This window comes from Copadichromis virginalis, linkage group LG1 (genome assembly GCF_057382275.1).
Source record: "Copadichromis virginalis isolate Kocher_CV1m ecotype Utaka linkage group LG1, C_Virginalis_male_GT1.1, whole genome shotgun sequence".
NCBI lineage: Eukaryota > Metazoa > Chordata > Actinopteri > Cichliformes > Cichlidae > Copadichromis > Copadichromis virginalis.
The window spans coordinates 22,222,688-22,246,479 of record NC_140618.1 but is presented as its reverse complement, the minus strand read 5'-3'; the positions used below and the strand labels follow the sequence as shown (position 1 = coordinate 22,246,479).

General features: G+C 40.6%; 2 protein-coding genes across 15 annotated transcripts in view; both read left to right on the top strand.

Annotated features, from left to right (window-relative positions):
- Window positions 1–2,033, top strand: part of plekha7b (pleckstrin homology domain containing A7b) — a 74,782-nt gene extending 72,749 nt beyond the window's left edge. For 9 of the 10 annotated variants that reach the window (XM_085454776.1, XM_085454709.1, XM_085454742.1 and 6 more), the window contains one exon: window positions 2–2,033. In XM_085454776.1, coding sequence (XP_085310902.1) covers window positions 2–126 — 125 coding nt within the window. In that variant the 3' untranslated portion in view covers window positions 127–2,033. The remainder of the gene's footprint in view (window position 1) is intronic. The other variant, XM_085454726.1, reaches the window with a different exon arrangement.
- A 5,678-nt stretch (window positions 2,034–7,711) lies between these two features.
- Window positions 7,712–23,792, top strand: part of sox6 (SRY-box transcription factor 6) — a 131,535-nt gene continuing 115,454 nt past the window's right edge. For 4 of the 5 annotated variants that reach the window (XM_085454805.1, XM_085454822.1, XM_085454814.1 and 1 more), the window contains exon 1: window positions 9,426–9,847. The gene's annotated coding sequence lies outside the window, so the exon portion shown is untranslated. Of the gene's footprint in view, window positions 7,933–9,425; window positions 9,848–23,792 lie in introns of those variants that run through there. The other variant, XM_085454795.1, reaches the window with a different exon arrangement.

Below are 23,792 nucleotides of genomic sequence, written 5' to 3'. Positions count from 1 at the left end.
GTTCCTCCACAGGTTAACGTCCTAACACCTCCTCCCCCACCCCCTCCTCCACCTCCTCCTCTTCCTCCCGTTTCTCTGGCGCCTCCTTCTCCTCTGAACAACGGAATTCACTACACATTTGTCTAGTCAGAAAACATGAAGTAAGGCCTAAGTGCACGCTTTGCGGTGCTAATGCTTCTTGCTAATTCCCCCCCCAAAACAAGGTGTTCTTGCGTGCTTCGCACCTCGCCGCATGCTCACCGCGCCGTCATGATTGTCGGAAACACATCTCCTCTAGGTTAGGGAAACCCTGCCTCTGCTCCCATTATAATCAAAACAAACATCTGCAGGCAGTCTGCTCATCCCACTGTGATAATTGTGTGTAAATTTTTTTTTGTACCACTGCCAAAATATTTATGGATGGCTGTGCAAAGAAAGGGCTCAAACGAACACGACTGTTTGTAGCATTGTGTATAATTAACAAAAGAGACACCTTTTGATTTAGCACCTTGACAGTTCAGCAGTCAGCACAGCTGCATTCCTCAGCACCAATTAGCTCCCCATCTGTAGCCTGGCAGAAGAAAATCTACATATCACTGTTGTTACTGTAAATGCACAAATAAAGCTCGTGTCATTTCACTGCTTTATTTTAAAAAAAAAACTTCTGTCCATCACCCAGTACTTGATGCCACAGATATTTTAATGCTATTTCCTGTTTAAAGGTATTTTTCCTGTACTAACCATATCAGCCATCTTTTGACAAATAGACGCACGTAAAATAATCAGATCCCAAAACAGTAAACGAAGACTCGCAATAACAAACACGTATATGAACTTTAACTTGCAGAGCAATGCAGCATTCATGTGGCTCTGAAAGCGTGGAATAGTTTCTTTTCAGAACTGCACAATGTGGATGTGAGATACTATCTACTCATGTCGCTGCATGCTTTCTTTATATTCTGGGTTTGCTTTCGGAGGTGAGCTTTAATGCGCAGTCGGGTTGTGAAAGTTAAGAATATTACATGCACGGCACTTGTTTCTTCACAAAAACCCCTCGCATGTAACATTTTGCATGTTAGTTTTAATCTGCATGTTGGGCAGCATGAAGTTATGCATGCACCGCGATGAAAGCCCTGTTATTATCGCTGTCTGATAATACCTTTAATGATTGGCCTCTAACTGCCCTTTAATAATGTGCAGGTATGTTATATCTTTACAAAGCTACTTTTTAAGAAGGGACTGTTAAGTAACCCCACCCCAACATAAAAAACTGAAACACACTGTTACTTTATCCAATTTTGTAGTTTTTTGTTTTTATTGTGTTTATGATATTTACTTTCCTTGTGCTTACTTTTTCCTCTCTCTCATCACTTCCCAGCTCAAGCAATTTCTGGACACTGAGGTGCTATTTCACACTGACAACAATCCACTGGGTTTTCAAAGCAAAGAGGATTTTTGTTTGATTCGGGACATTTTTATATGCAGCAACAGAAAAACGGTAGCGACGCCTTGAACTTGCTCTCTGAGATGTATGCAGCAACAACTAACTGAGGTGTTTCAAAGCTGCTGAAAGCAACTTTCTATAGAAAACCTGAGGACTTCGCTGTGGCTGTGGCTGTGGCTGTGCTTATCAAATATGGAAATGTCTAAAAAAAAAATGTTAATCTCATAATAGTAAAATGACATTTTCTACAAGTTATCGCACTTTTAACTGTGCACTGTATCATATTTTCAAGACACGACTGAATTGCTTCTTGCAGTGTGATCGCAACTGAAAAACTCAAATGGAATGTGAAGAGCGAGAAGGTACTAAATGCGTCACGATGATAGTATTTTTGTCAACACTCAGATAATATTCTTAAACCAAACCACTTGAAATCTCATATGTATGTACTTGTAGCACTGCCAGTCCCCTTTAGGCTTGCCAAAATAAATTTTATTTTTGCTTACATCGGGATGAAAATAACCTCGAACATATTTTTTGTGTGACTTGAGAAGGTCGAGCAATGAAAGTTTATAAAAAAAATGTGAATATTAAAGTTATTAACACAACATTTGCTTTGTCGCACATGTGTTCATTTCATTGATTTTATTTCTACGAGGTTGGCTCGAATGAGTCGAGCACCACGTACAATGGCCTCAAGCTTCAGACTACGTACAAAAACATGTAAAAATCTTTTGTTTTTTTCAAGGGAACTTTAAAACTCTACCGCGGTTTTCGCTCGACTTCTCCAGGCATAACAAATACCCAAATGTCTGCTAGAGTAGGCTAAGGCACCCTGACACAGTGGGCCCCTGTGATGTTCGATTGTGCCTCTGCGGAGAATAGCGCAGTAGGTTAGTGCAGAATTCAGTGTCCTGAATCCAAACAGAGCATTTCAGCGCTTTCAAGCAGACTCCCGCTGAGTACGAGAAAGTGCATCAGTGTCCCGATCCTTTTTTTCTCGCAACATTATCTGGAGCTTATGAGTGCAAACGACTTATGAAACATTTCCCTTGCCGCATTAGTGGCGCAGGTCTTTGTGGCACAGCTGGCATCGCCTTTTGATGTTACACCAAATATCAAAACTCAGTGGTGTGTTCACCCAAACAAATCAGCCCACTGCAGAAATACCAGGGGCAAAGCTGTAATATGGCTGTAAAGTCTTCTGTACAGTAGCTGCCACACTGTACAAGAGAGAGAGAGAGCATCTCCGAAGACACTAAAGTTGTTTTAGCTGATGTTTCCTGTGGGATGTTGGTATTCCTCCACAACTAGTTCAGACCTGATTTTACCTTTGACATGTGAAAGAGGTACCTTAAAAAAAGTTCTTGCAGTGATGGACAGTTTATTCTCCCCCCGTTTGAGAACCTCAAACGGCAGGAACCGAACACATTTTGTGACTTTAGCTTTTAACCTACAGGAGCCTTTGGTCTTTATTTGATTTCACTGATGCCGTTTATTGACTGTATCTTTATTCAAATCATGTACAAAGGGAAATTACAAAATATATCTGCATCGCTCCAAGATTCTCTTTGAACCTTCACATTGATTGCCGTGACCTATTAAACTTCATTCTATTATTTGAAAAGGGAACCAAACTATGGCATGCTCAAAGGAGGTGAACTTCCAATACAAAAAAAGAAAGAGAGAGGCTTCTTGAAATGTTTCTTAAGTTCAAAGCTTTTTCCATCTCAAAAGGGCATTTTTAATTCCGTGTATTTTCAACCAAGAAGGTGGATACTAATAACTCTGGATTCTGAAGTACAGAATTCATATCTTTAAATCATGAACTACGTCTCCATTGCAATTGTAAAAGAAACCTCTGAGAAATGCATGTGTTGAACTTCGGATTCAAAAGGAAAAATAATGCAGAGAATATGTTTTTAAATGGAAAGCTCAACTGCGCCGTTATTACCAAATACTGCAGTTTCCAGCACAAATATTTATCACGTTACATTTATCATGACTCGTCCCGCTGCAGCTGTAGGATGTGATGCGCACACTTTGCCCTCGCCCTCCTCTGCATGGCGAGCCTTTGTGTTGCAGCTCCCTCCCAAGTGACATCTTTATCTTTAATTGGAGAGTAATTACTTTTACTCATCCGCATCACAGTGTGCTTTAAAAACACCTGAGAGAGAGAGAGGGGATGCACCCCCCGCCTACCCACCCCACCCTCCAGCAGCTACATCCTTTCTGCTTCCATCTTGATCCTCCAGGATCAGGGCCCCACAGAGCACGCTGGCCCTGGTGGCTAGAAGACCAATCACATCCACTGTTCTGCTTATTTTGCAATAAGATGGGATGTTTTCCCCTCCTCTTGCAAAAAATTCACCCAAGACCCTCCACCGAGGATTGTGGCATTTCCATGTATTGACGTTTGGCTGGCGGTTCATATACATTTGTTATTCTATGCTCTGGACTTCAAAGAGAATGAAAGAGGGCCTATTATGCTAATTGGGTCCTGTTCTGTTAAACGCAATCAAGGCCTCCCGCATTAATCCTTTACTAAATACTTACTGGCTTCAGAAGTGATTTTTTTTTTCCACAAGAAGAAAAACCGCTGCTCAGCGTCCTGACAGAAATGTTTGCTAGAGAGTAGCTTTTATACAAGAAAATAAAATGTCTCACTTAAAATCCAAGCATAAAAGAGCCTCGCGCAAGTGTTTACAGTGCTCTTCAGATGACATTGATTAGGTTAAGGCTTTGACTTTTTGTTGCTTTTTTTTTTAAAGGCCTTTGCTTGAAAGAGAGAGAGCCTCTTGACACCACGCTGAGCAGTCTGACCTTGTTCTCAGGTCTGTGTTCTTCACTACAGCGCACAATGCATTTGTAACATATTCATAGTTTTCCTGTGACATGAAGAAGAAAGGAGAAATCCGCCTGCGATTCCCAGTGATACCTATTTCAATCACATAAATATTATTGTTACAGTGAATAAGAATTAGGCTACAGTGGAAAACCCAGCTGGTGCCTCCTTTGCACACTGTGGGGATCCGGATTGTAGTCCAATTGTACAAATACAAAACCAAGAAAGCCCATGCAATAGGTGCTTTGATTTCAAAATAGTATTTTATGCTGTTTTATCATTTTCAAGTTCCACATACGGTACATTTTTTAATATGTAAGAAATGGAATTTGTTGAATAATTGAAGAGCTAGGAATCACTGAATATTCTTCCCAACGTGTGTGCACGCTATATAAAGAATAGAGGGAAAGCTGAATAACATTCATGCTGCACCGCATTGGCCCAGCTTTCCCCAAAAAGAAAACTTCCTATTTTTGAATTGTTTTATGTTGAAGCCACTTTGTTAGTTTTTTAATGTTTTTTTAAAACAATGGGATCATCAGAGAGGTACAAATGTTTATTACGTATTGAGGCATTTCTTTATTGGCCTATTATAGACAACACAATTCCTCCAACATGAATCATTAAGTGAATGTTGAAAAGGTGCTGTGTTACGCTAAACAATGAATTAATCTCATGTTTCCCTAAACGGAAAGCTTTTACAATACCTACAGTGAATGAGTTTTTTGTACATAAAAGCAATTACTTTGCAAATGAACCAAATGCCCCTGGGCCTCGTCTTTAGTCTAGCAGCTCCATGTACACATGCACACTTAAATAAGTGAAATTTACTGCATTCAGTGAGAATGCTGTGCATCTTGGATCTTCAGAGCTACGTAACAAAAAGATCATGACATATCACTATTTAAATTTTTTTAATAAGTCTATCAGCATTAAAATGGTAGGACATTTACTTTGCAGCTTGAAAAATGTGTTTTACTGAAAGATATAACAGCTGTGGAAAAATTAAATTCTTCGGAGTAATCTGTGTTATACTCGCTCGCATAACCAGATTTCTGACTGTACCTCAAATAAGACAGTGCAGGTAACGTGTTCAGAAGCACTTTAAATGTACAGTACCGCACATCACTGACCATCATACATGAGTTGTATGTGTACATTTGTAGCGTTGTTGGCACAGGCAGCGTGATGATGTCGCTCATCACTACATCATTAGAACTGGCATGTTGCACTCCTTATTTCGACATGATTTATCAGGGGTTCGCTGTTAACTTGAAAGGAAATATTAGATCCTGACTAAACTTTGATGAAATCCAGAGTTACAAGTAAGAGATTTGGGTCAACTAATGAGAACAGCGCATCCCACGTTGCAAGTCCAGTTGGGATAGATCATTTGCATGTATGCAAATAGTGTTTGAGTTAATTGCTATATCTGGCATTCAGTGAGCTATGTTGGTTGGGCGGACACTGATCACTTACAGCTGAACCTTGTCGGCGTTTTTAACTGATCATCTAACCAATGGTAGGTAAGGGTCTTAGTCACTGAAAATCTTACAGTTTCTCATACATTTACATTTTTTTATAGAACACAAAATATAAACTGTATTAATAGATAGAAAAGAAACTTAAGAAACTGTATTTATTGCAACATTTTGGAGTCACTTACTGCGCCCAGTGTCATGGAAGTAACAGCTGAGCAGAACTACCAGCATTTACTTTTTACCTAGACCACCAAACCTGCATGCACAACTACTTGCAAAGTGCATTAAAAATGAAAAGCAAAGGCGTGTCTGCACATTTCTGCCTGCACATTTCCAAATGTAAGATGGATTAGGATTATATGAAGGTGGCACTGTGTAGATTTTTTTTTATATTAAAAATAGGGCTATATACTACATTATCAAGCAAATATTACCCATTTATACACCCGTCATGGGTGTAGATATTAAACAAGTGCTTAAAATTGCTGTGTATCTACGTATAACTGCAACAAGCACTTATTGTCTGTGCACTGCTCATAAATATGGGGTTAAAACAAACTTGTATGTGTCAAAGGAGATCCCATGTCCAGAGACAGACACCTAAACTGCTGTAGAATGAAAAGTAAATGGTTTAAAGTAGAACTTTTAAAATCTTCCTTTGGAATTTTGATAATTTTGGCTGCTCATTGAGATACTAATGACTGTATTCCTAAGCATGAATCAGCTGCACACCTTTGAAACCTCCTCTGGTTGCAGTGTAATCAAAGCAGCCCCCCCCCCCCCCCCCCCCCCCCCCAATCCTCACTCACTGACTCAATGGTGTTCTCTAATTAACCATGCAGAACAGGAGAAGAACACATGTTAATTTAATGTAACAAAAATGTTGATTTTCATGCACTCTCCTTTTCAAATATTTATGGGCTAGACTTGAATTTCAAGATGCATCAAAGACTCACAGGGTATGCAAATGTGTCTGCCTTACCCCCCAACAAGTTGGACTGTCTTTTGCTCTTCACACAGGCTTCGCGCACTACCATCTGAGCTATAAAGAGGAAGCCATTACAGTCACCTCTGTAAAAGTAGCCTATATTTGTATTTAGAGAACTATCTGGCACTTGCGGGCACCTGTTCAGCTGCACAATCATCTGTCACTGAACAGAGCAAAGTCTGGAAATAAATACACGTTAAACAAATGTAATGACTCATATTGTTTTGCACCCTTTTTTTTTCTTTTAACCCTACTCACACTGTCACTTTTGAAGCAGCAACAATGGAAACCGGTGGTAATGCCATTGCACTCCTTATTGCCGTTTGGTCAATGTTAACCAAATAAAAATTGAACGTCCAACTTTAAAAACAAAGATCAATAAATAAAATAAAGGTGTTTTCCCTAAATGCACTGATTGTCTGTCTTTAAAGAGATTTTTTTTTCCTTGCAGGTGAGCTTCACACAGTGACCAAAAGGTGGCGCATGAGACACATCCAACACACGTTCAAGTGCAAGCGGTGAAAGAAAAAACTCCGCTCGTTAAAGAAGGTACACTAACAGCAGGAACAACACAGAATCATCATGTATGCATCCGGAAAAACACGGTGTCAGACTGTTATAGGATCATATGCAATTTTATGGTGCAAAGCTTTTTACTCTGTATGATTTTTATTAAATTTGGTGATGTGAATCAGATCGTTATAGCTTTAGAAGAGGGGCTCAGGTTAAAAGTGTGACAGTAGAAAAGTTTCAGTGTTAAAGGTAAGTCTTTATTTATTTATTCGTAGCTAAATGTAAACTTTGACATTTCGCATACTGCCGGGAAAAAAAAAGTTAATACTTAACTTGCAGGCTATCAGTGTTGTAGAAGTTCAGTGGAGAAAAGCATGCAGTGTGTGCATTGTAACGCGCACAGGAGCATTTTGAAGGTCTTTGATGTAGATGTGGTGTTGGTGTGTTTTGCTTCACCTGGAACAGCAAGAAAGGGAAAGTGAGACGCTCAGGACTCGCATCTGTCGCGAAGTTGTTCTCTCTCTCTGCCTCACTCTCTTTCTCTCCCTCCCTCTCACCCCCCCCCCCCTCTCTCTCCTCTGTCACTCTCTCTCTCTTCCTCTGCTTCCCCTCCTTCTTTCAGCTCAGCTCATGTCATTCTGCAGTTAACAATCAGAATTTTCTTCTGCTGTCTCCTGTCTTTGTAAGTAACTTTCTCATTTCTATTATGTGACACTTATGGCATGTTAACTAACGGACTTCTACCTTTTATTAATATTATTATGATTATTATTATTATTTGTATTTTCTGCTGGTCACAAAATGTTGCTGATGTTTTTCAAAGCTACAACGTTGTCAGATCTCTCTCTCCTCTTTTTAAATTAAATTACATTTTTTTAATATGTGCACGTTTCTACCGAGATTCCTTTTTTGAATGATAGCTGTGGGCCTCATCCAAACCCAGCTGATTATCTAAAACATATGCTCTGTTCGTGACAGATAAATTCCTCTCAGTAAAATCTTCTGTTATTGCAAGTGAGGGTCTGCCTGTAAGGTCCCAGTAGCTGGATTTTTGAGTAATATCAGATGTCAACTTACATTTGCTGAATCTGTTTAAAAAAATGAGGTGTTTTGTATTTCAGCTGTATCCAGTCTAACCTGCTAATCAATAGCTCTGCGTTAACGTACTGATGGTACATAATGGTTATTTTATTTTTAGTTTCTGTGTTAAAACTTAAGAACAAATACACCAAAACTACAGTAAAATGTCGTTTATGAAAGTAAAACTTAAACGTAACGCTTCGAACAATTTTCCATTATTTTCTAACGTTATACTGGTCAATATATAAATTTGTGTGTGTTTGTTTTTAATTATTTACAAAATAATATATACATGTATATCAAAATTCTGAAATAAGTGTGTAAATTTAAACAGTAAGACAGTCACCGACAAGTCTTTTATTTTTTGACACGTTTTTATAAAATGTAATAATTCACTTGTGTTCCAGTAAGTATATATCGTGACAATACTTGCATGTACTTAATTGACTGGCAAGAAATGCGCGTATGATGAAATAAATAAATAATATTTTTTTAAAATCTACACAAAAAAATCAAAAATGCATAATGTGAGACTCAGTCAATTAAATTAGAAATAATCTGAAGAGGAAGAAGAAGCTGCAGCCTTCTGGATGGTGTGAAAATGAAAACTAGGCGTATAGGACACCGTGACAAACTATAAAGAACACCGAATCTAATGCTGCTATATTTTAAACGGTGATGTAATTCACACAAATACATGCTGTTGTATCACAAAACTTAAGTAAATAAAAATAAAACAGCCTATCGCTCACCTGATCTCGTCACCTATACTCACAGATGACCGCATTTTCCTCTTAAGAAACAATAGTAATAATTATAATAAACTTTGACTGAAGTGGGAGGGGTCGCTGAATTACTCGTTTCCTAACGAGACAAATGAAAAAAAAAGTGTCACTGAAGAAAAACTCTGGGGTGGAAAGGTCGCCCTTAACTTTTCAGTTGTTGTGTAGCTTGTAAGTGGTGTTAATTTAAGTAAGCTTATTAAACTTACTAAAAGCGGGCAGTAAGCTAACAGCCATCCTCCCTGTCTCCACTTTTATTTCGCCACCTCTCTCTCTCGCGCTCTCTCTCTCTCTCTCTCTCTCTCTCTCTCTCCCGTATCTCTTGTCTGGGAGGAGGAGGGGGAGTCCTGCCTCTTTGCCTTCCTCAGATCAATGCCCTGGCCACTCACTTTCTGATGTTGCACGACGGGAAATGCTTTGAATACTTGCGACATGGCTGCGCGCATTGATTGCCAAGATTGACAGCATCGTCTTCTCTTGTCTGAGTGTGTGAGAGAGGGAGATAAAGACCAGATAGACGGTTAACAAAAGGTACTTGTAGTTTTGTACAACTGAACTTCACAGAGAGTGGACGGGATCCCCTCCTATGGCCCCGAGTGAGCAGACTTAAGTTTTCGCTCAACAGATAGCTCGGTGATCATTTTCAGTAAAGTATAGCCGAGACTAGTTGCTGTTCTTTGCGCACGGGGAAGGACGCAAAAGTAGGCAATCATCAGCACGGCTCACACCAACAAGGTAAACAACACGTTTTCTCTGCTTTTCCAACATGCCTCCTTCTCCTTATATTTCCACCTTGTGTTTAATTGCTGATTCCTTAAAGGCGAGCGCGCTGTCAGCGCGAGCGATCACACAACCTTGCGCGCGTTTTGCTTTAAAACTACTATTATTGTTTTTTATTTTATTTTTTTTTACAAAGTAAACTGTGTGCAAAGCTTTCTCGAGTCGGTACATTTTGAGACTCGGAGAATGACTGTCAAACTTTAATCACTGAGACTGTCTGGTGCGTCGCTTTCACCTCAAACAAGCCAAGTCTACACGCGAGACGAGAGTGACGCGTGAAGTGCTGGTTGGAAGTGGCTCTGGTGACCTCGTAATTCGTAAAAAGCGCGTTTACTGAACTTTATCACAAGTAAACTCTGCGGCAGCCCGATTCATCGCTCGGAGCTTTAAAATCATCTTCTTTTTCTTCTCCCTTTCAGCAGCGGGGAGCGTGCGGGCGGACTCAGGCTGCACGGTGCAATCTGCAGCGCTTAGACCAACCCCGACCGCTGCCACCGATAACGTTTCAACTATCTATCGTTGCCGAGTGTTGATTCTTAATCAGCTATTAAATGTTTGATGGTTGGTTGCGGTGTTCTGTGCGTGTTTACAGCGCCCTGTAACTTTGTTCTGCTGGTGGCAGTTTCCCTTCTGTCCACAGAGCGGTACCGTTCATTGACAGTGACGTGCGCCCCGGTAGGTTCCTGTCCACATGTGAGGTAGACAAGTTTATTTGAACCTTCCGCTTATGTCTCATTATACCCTCGTGCATCCAGAACCTTTGTTGTCTGAAGTTATCAGACCCCCACTAATCTTTTTTTTTTTCTTCCTGTCCGAAACCTCGGAGTTTCTTGAAGCCGTGCAGCCTGGGAATTTGCTCTTCCTTAACTTTCTCCGGGGGTCAGGGGAATTGACCCCAAAAGAATGCATAAGCCATAAATTAAATTCAACAATCGCGGGGCTTGTCCATTTAGAGAAGATGTACTCGAACAGACAGTTTTCCATTTAAGCCGAAATATCTGAAGCTCCTCGCTCCCGGGATAAACGGAACAGAAGTTCCATTGTGAGAACTGTACATGTGTCCATTAGGAGATATTTTCTCACCTTTTATGTGTTTGTTGCCGCAAGACAGTTCCAGCAATGAATAGTAAGGCCTTCCAGTATAAAATGTTTTTTTTTTAGATATTTAGAGACGCCAGATTTTGGTCATATTTTAGGATACTAAAAAGCACTTAAATTTCAGACACACTGCTCATTGAGGAAATATTTATTTTTGCACGCACGTCAATTGATTTTGCAGGTTTATGAAAAATTGAAGATTTCCTAAAATATCACTCCAAGATCATTAATTTCGGCAGCAGCGGGTGTAGAGTGCCCCCTCATTTTAAGACGTTTTTCAAAATTAGACACACTCCCTGAGTAAAAAAAAAAACCAAAAACAAAAAAAAACAGCACTCTGAGGCTACTGCGGGACTTCTAATAACATTTTAATAAGACGGGAATCCACTATGACAACAGTTTAAACACCCCCCCCCCCCCCCCTTCTGTTTCTTCTTCTTCTGTGTTTTCAGCGCCGAGCACGTGCATTTTTCGTCCACACAAACGACACACCTGTGGCTAATTAATGACACTGTAATTAACTCCGGCACACCCCCCCCCCCCCCCCCCCCCGTTTTAAGACCTCAAACCCAGATAGCCCTCCCGCGCATTACTATTATTATTTTTGCCACAGTGATAAGAACACTCGGTAGTCCGCTCCTCCGCCCAAGTAAAGTTTTTAGTCCGTGTGGCATTTTGTTTTGCACAGTTGCTCTTACTGTGGCTGTTTACGCACGTTTCCTCATAAGGTAAGCCGGTTCTGGAGACCAAATGCAAGTCTAAATGGCACATTTATAATTAGACTGCCCATTCAGCACATTGTCCTGATTGCTATACAGGGACACTCGGCTCTGTCTCTATAAGAGTTTGTCTCTGACGGCTTGTGCAGCTCAGCGTGTCGCTCAGCAAAAGAGCGAGAGAGGGAAGAGTGAAAAGCGGCATTAGAGCTTTTTGATGCCAGCCGCGCTGGCTTTTATTGAACCTTTCTCACTTATTTTTCCACATGAGAACTACCGGCAACTTAATTAATGACCTACTGCACAATTGGTACATGCAGCTCAAATGTGCATTATAGTCGAAGGAATGTGAAGTGTAACTAATTTTGGCAGTGTGATCCCCTTGAAATATTCACTGTATTTCTTTTTAAATCAATACTGCCACTGACATGTGCGCATTTATTTCACTGAAATTGGAAACAAATCTATTAAAACTCAACTAATCTGTGTATTTGTATGTTTCTCTGATACATAATACAGGGCAATAAAATCTTATGTAATGTTGCCTGGCCTTGCACCTTTCCTGTATTTTCAAAGACTAATCTGCGTTTTGTTATTTGGGGTGAGACTTGAGCTTTTTTGCAAGACTGAGAAATAAGGCAGCATTTCCCACCTGGACTCAGCATAAGATGTAGGGTTGCTAACACTGATCTGCCAGTAAGTTCAAAGTTTTTTAGGACCTACAGTTTGGCATGAAGGGAGGAAGCCTCACTAGCTGCTGCTCTGTCCATGTCCAGTGTCTCCAGTATTGCATGACATGGTGATTTTATATTTATATAATTTATATTTGTTTTACTGAGTGGAAGAGAAATGATGAGGCCATTTTAAAATGAGTTCAGACAAAAAAAACACAAACTGAATAAACCTCAAATCTTGCCTTTAACTGTCCTCATACACAGGTAGGATTTATTATTATTATCATTATTATTATTATTATAATTTAAAGCTCTTGAGCCAGCAATTCGTGGGATCAAAGAAAAAGATGGGAGCGAGTGAGAGGGAAGGAGGGCGAGAAAAGGGGCGCTGAAAGAAATGTGCTTCATGTGATGCTGTGAATATTAATGTCTTGCTCATATATGTGATTATCTGATTATTAACGGTTGATTCTGTTAACGCAGAGGGTACATTTGGCATAACTGTAAAGGGGGGGAGGGGGGAAGAAAAAGTCCCCGTCTCAGTGATGATATATCTTACCCATGTTATGTTATTTTAATGCTTAAAAAACTGTTATTTAACTCCAAGCCACACACTCATGCAAATGAAGGTGCTGGTGTGTGTAGGTTTCGTTTTACGGCCTTGCTCTTCTGCGAACAGTCTCACTCGGAGTGTGTTCCCTTGCCAAAATGAATTCTTTAATGATATTACAACCAATTCCGCTCACGATAAGCTGATTTGACACGCGCACAAGGAAAATAAAATGCACTCGCAGCGACATATCTCTTTATTCAGAAATGCAAATAATATTTTGCCACATGCAAACTGTGCAGTGTCGTGAATGACGATAACAATATGTGTATGAGTGTGTGCAGATTATTTCATAAAAAAGTTGAGTTTGTAATGAGGTGGCTCCGCTCCGCTCGGCTCGAGTTCTTTAACTTTCCATTTCTTTTCAATTGTTCTTGTTGTACTGTTATGTTATTTATCCTGTGTGTGTGTGTGTGTGTGTGTGTGTGTGTGTGTGTGTGTGTGTGTGTGTGTGTGTGTGTGAGAGAGAGAGAGAGAGAGAGAGAGAGAGAAGGGCGGGGGGCTTGGCATGCCTGCATACATGTGGACACTCTGCAAGAATGGCTTTACTCTTGCAACAGATAAAACTACTGTTGACTGTGATCTGAAATGTCAAAATCCAAAAAGTCACTACATCTCTCTCAACACACATATCATCACTGGGACTTTGGACACTTGTCTTTCCATTTGTACTGTTTTTTTTTTTTGGGGGGGGGGGGGGGGGGGGGTTTACAAAAAACAGCTATTTTATTCCAAGTGACAGGTCAAGAGTAGACTGTGGTCTGGGAGAGGGGAAGCTATAGCTAGGACCTAATGATAAACAGGATAAGAGGAGGTAAAGAACAGCAGGCCTGGTAAAGTTTGAGGCGAGGCGGGGGACTGTTGAAGGACCGCAGGAGTTAATGAATGTGGCAGCACGTGTTGTGACATCTGTCTTTCTAAGTGTTATCTAATTTGCTGCACAATCTTCCAACAATGATAAGAAGCGGTGCCATAGCATTTTCTTTTGGCAATTTTACCCTTCAACAACGAGTTCTTGACAACTTAGTAACACGCCACTAATTAATGTCACTAAATTAATTATGGCTCTTCGCTGTTTAGAAAATTGTCAGCTCTCACAGGCAAAAATACCGATGCTATCAAGGGTCAGTGGAGCCAGAAAGAGCGGACAGTGGGGCATCACCTCCATCAAGTCAGCCTCTTAAATGAAAAGCTGTGATAATGTGGAGCCAGGCAGACACATGCGAGCGAGTGTAGTACACCAGCTGTTTCAAAAGGCATCTTAAGGTTCCTCATTTGAAATTTCGCACAGCTTTGGCTGTTACATTGCCTCAATCTGAATGAGAGAGGTTTTTTTAATATTGTGCTTTTTTTCAAGAACACAGGTTCCTTTAATGTCAAAGATTCAACTTTATTGTGTGCTATTTCTTGTTTATTTTTTACTACTAACACATATGTGCGCCAACACTTACTGAACCTCAACAAAGGCAGCAGCGGTTTTTCCCTCTGCTCTGTTAGATCTCAGTGTCCCCCTGGCTGCTCTAAGTGAACGGTATTGCTGACATTACAAGATTACAGATTAAAAAAAATAAAGATAAAACCTAAATATGTGTATCATCACAGGAACTGTATAATTGCACAAGTAATGTAAGTGGCCCATTTTGATCTGCATCATTCACTCTCCCACCGAATATGTTTTTCTCAAAATAATTGGACATTTTCTTTCAGTCCATAGCATAGTTGTGCATAATTAAGTTTGACTTCAAAATGCAACAGTCTAGGCTATGGTAAGTAGCCTTTGTTGATTTTTTTTTTTTAAATCACCCATTAATATGTAGAATTAATTGGAAAGGCGTTGGTGGCCGCATTTCTCTGACACAGGTCTGGGACTGTAATCAGGTGGAGGAATTAGCCCGGCTCATTGTTTTTTATGAATCACATGAAGATTTGTACAGTGGCTGTGTGAAGATGGTTGCCTCTATTTCCATATCAAAGAGGAACACAGTGCAGCCGGGCAGTAATTAAAATGTGGTGGATTTTGGAGTCCCTGCGCGCACACACACACACACACACACACACACACACACACACACACACACACACACACACACACGGGAATAGGGGCACAGGCATTAGTACACTTGCACAAACAGCATACAGACCAAGACTGAGAACTGTCAGGTTGTGCAAAAAGAGTGCAGGTGGTTGAAACTGAATTTTAAACAAACATTTGTGTCGCCCTCGTGTCTTTTTTTTTTTTTTTTTTTTTTTTGTGCTACAGTTCGGGTATTAAAAAATAAGTTTCTTTCTCCCTGTTTTTGTGGCAACCATTTTGTTAGCTACAGTCTGAAAGAGTCGTGCATTAATTATTATTTTGACTCACCAGCAGCTTTCACTGACTGCGGTCGTGCTACACTTTAATTTCAGCTGCAGAGGAAAAAGTGCTTATTTGTCAGCGCATGTGCTTTTAACAGATAGACAGATATATGGTCTGCATATGTGTGTGCGTGTATATTAGTGACCTTGCTCCAGCATACTGGGACTAATGAAAAAAAGAAGAAGAAGAAGCTGTGATCTTTTGCCCCAAGTGATTTCTGCCCTATTAGAATTGTAGAAGCTCTGAAGACCTGAGATTGTGTCTTGTAAGTGAACAAGGGAAAAGAGATTAGTGTAATGTGGGCCTTTGCGCTGCTTACACACAAAAGCATCACAACAAGCCTTTTCCTTGTGATTCCTCCCATTGTGTGCGGATCAGGCCATCCCATGGGCAAGCTGCTGCCTTGGAGGAAGCATTAAAACACTCCATGAAAATAACTTGAGCCAGCACGGGCAGCTGTGACACCGGGGGTTTTCGTGTAAATATAATGTGAGGGAATGCCATAAAAACCTCGCTATCTAATAAGGGAGAAGCTGTGCAAATATGGCATATTGCACGTATTTGAATTTCTCATTTGTCATGAATACCCACGCTGTAAGAATGCATCAAGCAATTCAGCATTTAGGACCGAAATCATTTATACAATTTAATCAAGTATTAATGTTTTTTACAATGTTTTATGCACTCTATATTCTCAGAAGGCAGTAGTTATTTTTGTATTCAAGTTAAGCAGGTCTCCACGGTCCTTTAAAGCCGAACAATTAGGCATTATCCAATTGGTGGAGTTTAATAGCTCGGCTTGGCATCTGCCAGCTTGATCTGACATGAGATGTAAAATATGCCTCACAGTTGCATCTAAGCCAGCCAATTTGGCTTCATTATTCTATGGTGGAGCATTAACGATACCGGGAGCTATTTTTTTTGAGCACACGATTGTTTCTGTGTGCACATTTGCCTGCTCGCTTGTACATAGCATTAATGCACATATGCACATCTATATTGTTTTTTTTTTTTTACTGTGCACTGAAGCTAAGTGAAAATAATGATCAATTTTGTCGTAATCTCCAACTTGGACTCACAAAGCAGAACGCTAGCTGATATGCGCGATTTATAATGGTGTGCGCACAGTAAATGCTATAACAAAGAGCCTTTAATGTGTTATAAATGCCACCTGTAGAGTTCATTATTTTTTTAAAAGGCAAGCCTTTCATAAAAACTATTTGCTATATAAAAACTCTTTGCTGCTGCTAAATTTTTAAGCTCTCCACATATTGTGTGTTGTCCTTCTTGGGTGGAAACAAACCCTGATCAAGCACTTGCATCATGGAGCAGCTACGGTGACATCTAAAACAGGCGAGGAAGTTATGGAAAAGAAAAGGATGTACTGGGCCAGAAGTCATTTTCCCAACAGCTTCTCCCGAGGAAAACACTAATGTACAAAGCCAAAAATAAATCAAAGTGACAAAGAGGGAGGGTGGGGGAATAAATGGAAAGGGTCTTGTGGCTAAAGTTCTGATGAGTTTAACCATAGCATCTCTTCTTGCCCTGGTCTTTTGTTGCCTTTCTGAATAATTTCTTTATACAGTTACTTGGATGTGTTACAAATCTGTGCTCTTAATGTGCATTATGAGAAAATGGCTTCAGCAGACTCGACCACAATCTTCTCTTGGTCTCTGTCTTTCTCCCGCTCTGGATGTCTGTCTTTGTTATCCCCTCTCTCCCACTCACTCTGTTAGTGAAGTGGGGCGGGGGGGTGTTTAGGCACTGTTGGTAAAAAGATGAGCTAAAAGTAGATTTTCTGAGACTAAAACTCTGCACAAATAATGATGTTGGTATTCACGTCGCCCCAGACCCCTCTGACGTTGAGATTAAACTTGGTCTTCTTCAGTCCAAGAAATGGATTTTTGTCCTGACCCACAGTTGGTGAATTTTTCACAGGGAAAATGTTACATTTTCGAGGTGATTGATAATATTTAGTGTCCTTAATTTGAGTCTGCGAGTATATGTCTTTGTAGCATCAGAGAAGCAGCTGGAAATATTTTTATCCATCACTCTGACGACTTGTGCTACTATAGAACCATAACAGAAACACTAATGCTGGAAAATATGAACTTTCAGCTTAAACCAAATTTGAATTAACAACCATCTGCTTGTTCTTTTGAAGATCCATGAGTTAACATTCATACTTTAGAAACAACTGTTGGAGGCAGTGGAAACATTTTACCCACTCTTAAATTGCACAAGAAACCTCTGATTGGCTCAGCTGTACATTTATAAGCAAAGTGCAGCTCTGGCAATGAAGGCCAAAAAAAAGGCAACTCGGAGCTTGAAGAATAAAATCAGAGAGAGTACCATCTGTGACAATCTCCTGTTTCATGAATGGTACTAAAAAAAGAGAAATCTGCTGAAATGACAGAGAAAGACTGGGGTTTGGCCCGTGCAGAAAGTTTCCCATGAGCGTCTTTGAAAATCTTATGGGATAGCCACTCTGGCACACGCCACCCGCCCACATACAATATACGCACACATACAAAACACAGAGTGGTGTTTCTGCCAGGCATATGATTGTAGAAATCTCTGGGAGGAGGCCCGTGTGAAGCAAGATGATTGGCAGGTGGTGGGTAGGGACGTACAGGGATTGGACAGGAAAGAATGTCAACACTTAATCTTTTTTTCCACAAGACAGGATGGTGTGTAAAATATACAACTTAAAAAAAAATTCTGCTTTTTGCTCCATTATTGCACAATATTCAAGTTCACCTTCTACACACCACAATATGTGACTAATTTCCAGCTGCAATTTACCCTCGCTGTCAAATGTTGTTTGGAGGATTATGTTCCTGTACGTCAGCTCATACGGAGGAGGTCAGGGTGGATGGTCAGGCAACTAAAGTCTTCTGTGGTAGCTGGAGTTTGGACCCAGTGATATTCAAGTTGACGTTTCACGCTGAGATGGTCGCAGTATTTTTGCGAACCGCTAAAGAGGCTTCAGCTTTCCAAACATAGCCCTAATGCATTTGCAGCAAGCAGCTTTTTGCGTATCTGTAACCAAGTGCTTGTTTGTATTTCCTAAACATTACCGTGAAAATGCAATTATGCTTCAGTTACGAAAAAAGGATATTGCACAAACAAATGACAAACTTTATATTGACCAGGAAAAGAAAACGCTCCTAAAAAGGCGAATTAAGAAGAATATATAAAAATGAAACTTGACAGCCTGTGAAAACACCACCGCTTGACTTAGGTGTATGTGTACACAGACTGTTAGACTTCAGAGGTTTCCTTGTTCAGCATAGCTACGGTTTTTTTGTGTTAGTAAGGAGAAAGGCTTTGTGTTCTTGGTTAGGGGTGGGGTAGATTAAGGAGGTACAATGTCCCTCCTCATCTTCAGCAAAGCTAAATTTATTGGTTACCATCTGCAGGGTGGAGGAGTTTGGGTTGTGGCCAGGCCAAAGAAAGGCTTCTAATTAAACAGTCATCATTATCAACTTGTGGTCAGTGATCATCATCCCCAACACTGGTTCTCCAAGATGAACATGGAATCATGAGGCTTTCCTTGAAGCCCATTCTGGACTGAGTCAGAATAGAAGAAACAGAGGAGCAAAGTGCTAGTGAGAACATTTTTTGTTTACTCTTTTGGCAGAACAAGCAGCATGAGGCCCTGTGCCATATCCACTCAGGTTTAAACAATTATCCGACATCAGAGAAACCAGTAGAGCCTCAGCGCTGGCACAACCGTCATGCTTTTGCCGGCTGTACTTCAGCCTATGGTTTCAGACATGGCCAAGTGTCACATGTAAGCAGAGCTTTCGATAATTTCAATTAGTGTAGGAGGGTGTGCCTGCAGTATCTGTATCACTGCTGCTGGAGGAGCTTTCCTTTGAGCTTGACAGCCCCTTAATATAGTATTTCATGGTTTGATGTGTGAGTGACACAGAGGCGCTCCAAGAGGATGGCAAAATGGTTTATTAGGACCTAATTAGAGCTCTGTGATTAAAGGGGAAGTGACTGTGATTAGGAGACCTGCAGATGATGTGGAAACATGGATGAATATTCAGAGGAGAAAAAACATAGTATGTATTAGCCTGTGGGTGTTTTATGTGTGTGTGTGTCTGTGTGAGAGCCTTTGTAGAATATCTAAGCACGAAAGAGTTCATGGTGCCTCAGAGCAGTCATGTTATGGTATCATCTTTACAACAGATCTCAGCAGAGGAGCTTTACAACTTAAGCTATTAGGTAAAAATGCACCAATGAATACGATACCAAAAACAGTTGATCTTCTCCTTTTTTAAAAAGAAAAAAACAAACCTAAATGTGCACACCGAGTAGCTCTCGTCTCACAAACATTGTTCAAAACAAAACACGAACAAGGGCTTTTTTATGATTTTGGTGCAGCATGTATGAGTGGACGTTCACAGCCAATTGAACTTGAAACCATAAGGAATGTTCTGCAAAGCGGGGTCTACTTTGGGAAGCTTAGAGCACTCGCAAAGAATCACACATTCTTGCGAGCTTCAGAGTATGCGCTGTTTAATCAAAGAGATACAGTGGGGCAAAAAAGTATTTAGTCAGCCACCGATTGTGCAAGTTCCCCCACTTAAAATGATGACAGAGGTCAGTAATTTGCACCAGAGGTACACTTCAACTGTGAGAGACCGAATGTGAAAAAAAAATCCATGAATCCACATGGTAGGATTTGTAAAGAATTTATTCATAAATTAGGGTGGAAAATAAGTATTTGGTCACCTCAAACAAGGAAAATCTCCGGCTCTCACAGACCTGTAACGTCTTCTGTAAGAAGCTTTTCTGTCCCCCACTCGTTACCTGTATGAATGGCACCTGTTTGAACTCATCATCTGTATAAAAGACACCTGTCCACAGCCTCAAACAGTCAGACTCCAAACTCCGCCATGGCCAAGACCAAAGAGCTTTCGAAGGACACCAGGAAAAGTATTGTAGACCTGCACCAGACTGGGAAGAGTGAATCTACAATAGGCAAGCAGCTTGGTGTGAAAAAATCAACTGTGGGAGCAATCATCAGAAAATGGAAGACATACAAGACCACTGATAATCTCCCTCGATCTGGGGCTCCACGCAAGATCTCATCCCGTGGGGTCAAAATGATCATGAGAACGGTGAGCAAAGATCCCAGAACCACACGGGGGGACCTGGTGAATGACCTGCAGAGAGCTGGGACCAAAGTAACAAAGGTCACCATCAGTAACACACTACAACGGCAGGGAATCAAATCCCGCAGTGCCAGATGTGTTCCGCTGCTGAAGCCAGTGCATGTCCAGGCCCGTCTGAAGTTTGCCAGAGAGCACATGGATGATACAGCAGAGGATTGGGAGAATGTCATGTGGTCAGATGAAACCAAAGTAGAACTTTTTGGTATAAACTCAACTCGTCGTGTTTGGAGGAAGAAGATACTGAGTTGCATCCCAAGAACACCATACCTACTGTGAAGCATGGGGGTGGAAACATCATGCTATGGGGCTGTTTTTCTGCCAAGGGGACAGGACGACTGATCCGTGTTAAGGACAGAATGAATGGGGCCATGTATCGTGAGATTTTGAGCCAAAACCACCTTCCATCAGTGAGAACTTTGAAGATGAAACGAGGCTGGGTCTTCCAACATGACAATGATCCAAAACACACCGCCCGGGCAACAAAGGAGTGGCTCCGTAAGAAGCATTTGAAAGTCCTGGAGTGGCCTAGCCAGTCTCCAGACCTCAACCCCATAGAAAATCTGTGGCGGGAGTTGAAAGTCCGTGTTGCTCGGCGACAGCCCCAAAACATCACTGCTCTCGAGAAGATCTGCATGGAGGAATGGGCCAAAATACCAGCTACTGTGTGTGCAAACCTGGTAAAGACCTATAGTAAACGTTTGACCTCTGTTATTGCCAACAAAGGTTATGTTGCAAAGTATTGAGTTGCATTTTTGTTATTGACCAAATACTTATTTTCCACCCTGATTTACGAATAAATTCTTTACAAATCCTACCATGTGGATTCATGGATTTTTTTTTCACATTCTGTCTCTCACAGTTGAAGTGTACCTCTGGTGCAAATTACTGACCTCTGTCATCATTTTAGGTGGGGGAACTTGCACAATCGGTGGCTGACTAAATACTTTTTTGCCCCACTGTAAATGGTCTTATTATTATTAGTCTCCATCAATGGAGAGATTAGCATTGGATTTTCTTTCTTTTCGCCTCACAAACTTCTAACTTTTTCAAATATGTGATAGCCACTGCCATTAGAAATCATTTATGGGAGTGTTCTGAGGGCAGGAGATTGTCAGCAGGGCCTTGCGATTTTACAATTTCACAACTGACTTCCTCCTTAAAATGACACTGGCTTACCTGCCTATTACTCCCTTTGATTTCTACAGTACATGCTTCTGCGCTCCGAGAGGTATTCATAATAAGCTTAAACTCCACTGGCTTCATTGCTAAAGGGTGCTTATCTCTCTACTATTCAAGAGAAAGAAGGCTAATATTTTTTCCAATTTCAACATTTTACCATTTACTCTGCCCAAAACCACGTTTGCAGGGCTATTGTGGAGAGCAGGCATGCACACACATGTATATACTGACACGCAGACGAGCACGTGTGCCTTTACACACACTTACACACACTCTTTTTGTGGCTGTTCCTTGGAAATATTATTTTTGCAGTTCGAATATTGAAATTTTAGAGCTGTGGCTCTTTTTTTTTTTTTTAAAGATGGATGGAAGTCACGTATTTTAGCACATTTATTTATGTTATTATGTTTTATTCAGTCCACATTTAAAACTCAAATTTCTAAAGGTTTGTGAAAACCAGTCTGCAAGTGTGCTCAGCTCATTCAATTGAAATCTAGTTGTGTTTAAATGAAAAAGAATCCCGAAAAGTGTTTTTCTTTTATTAAATAGATCATACTTAGCTTGCAGCACATATTCCACGTTTGGACATGCAATTTAATATGTTTACATTCCCCTCCCTCCCCCTTCTCTGGAATGTTTAAAGTGTGCAAGCTTCAAAATGTATACTCATATATAATGTAAGGTACACTTGAAAAGTAGTTTGCGGTGAGCGGTGGCCATGGAGGACCCTCTCTCTTTTGGTTGGAGAAATGTCAGTTTTTCTTGAGAAGCAAAGTAATGAGAAGCATGTGTTAGTAGAAACTTATTTTTTTTATGCGACCCACCTGTCGCGCTTTCAACAATCAGGACTGGGCAAAGTCGAGAGAGATAATTAAAAGATGCTCTATCGCCTGCTCATTGTCCTTTTTTAGGAGCTTTGAAAAGTGCCTGGCCTGACGTTGAGGGCAGCACACAGAAGCTAACAACTCGAACAGAAAAACTAAGTCCTAATGGCTACCAGAATTTAAACACACATAATCTGCAGGTGCCAAGTGTTTGTTTGAACTACATCTTTCTCCAGCAGTTAACAGTGTGTAGTAGGTTTGTACTATGAGCCTAAGTGCTCCCCAGCCCTCTGCCTGCATGTAGCCTCAGCTTGCTGACTTTCTCAGTTTTACCACTGCTTGTGCCATGCTGTAATGGGCTCCCAGGACATGATGGGAATAACTGCCTGACAATGTTTTTCTTACCCCCCTCATTCTGCAGTAAATGTGAAAAGTGTCCAGAAGCATGGAATATATGGTACAGGTTGTGATGTCAGTTGTTATTGCTGGATATGTAAACCAGTAAATTCTGGATTATTTTCCACAATCTGCTGTGCAGAGGGCATTATGTCACAAAGGCCACATTGTAGCTGGTTGGGTGTAGAGGAGTGGTGTCTCTCTCTCTTTCTCTCTCTCTCTTGTTCTGTGCCTTGCTTGCTTTTAGTCCAGACTGCAGCCTTACGTTATGCCCATTTCCTTTCTTTGTGCTGCAATCAATGAACAAAGGACCTATAGGATGTTTTACATAATAGGGAAAAAAAATCATGCAAGTGCGAAGAACAAATCTAACTAAGGATCTTATCCAGACTCAATTATTTTCCACGTGTAATTTGGTTATGCGCATAATCGTGTAATCGTATAATCATAAGGTGTTCGTGTGTTCATGCAATTGCACAGATAGTGTGAACTAAATGGATTTTGCGTGCAATTTTTTTTTAAAGCGATAAGATTCATTGATCGCCGATAATGTATATTTCTATTTCGCTGCCGCACAACTGGAACTGACACTGCCTTTTTATAATTCAGTGTAGAATGGAAGAGCTTCCTGTTTTTTCACTAATTAAATTTGCCACTGACATATGCTGGCAGGAACCGCTTACCTTGTTTGACTTATTTATTGCCTGACTGTAGAGGTAATTTGACCTTTCATTTCAAAGGCCCTTTTTTAATCCAGAAAAGGAGTGTTAAACTCAATTATACGAGTGATCAGTGGCTCAAACACTACATTTGTTTCCTCTGAGGGGACAAGCCAAGTGGAGCCCTGCTCTCAGTCCC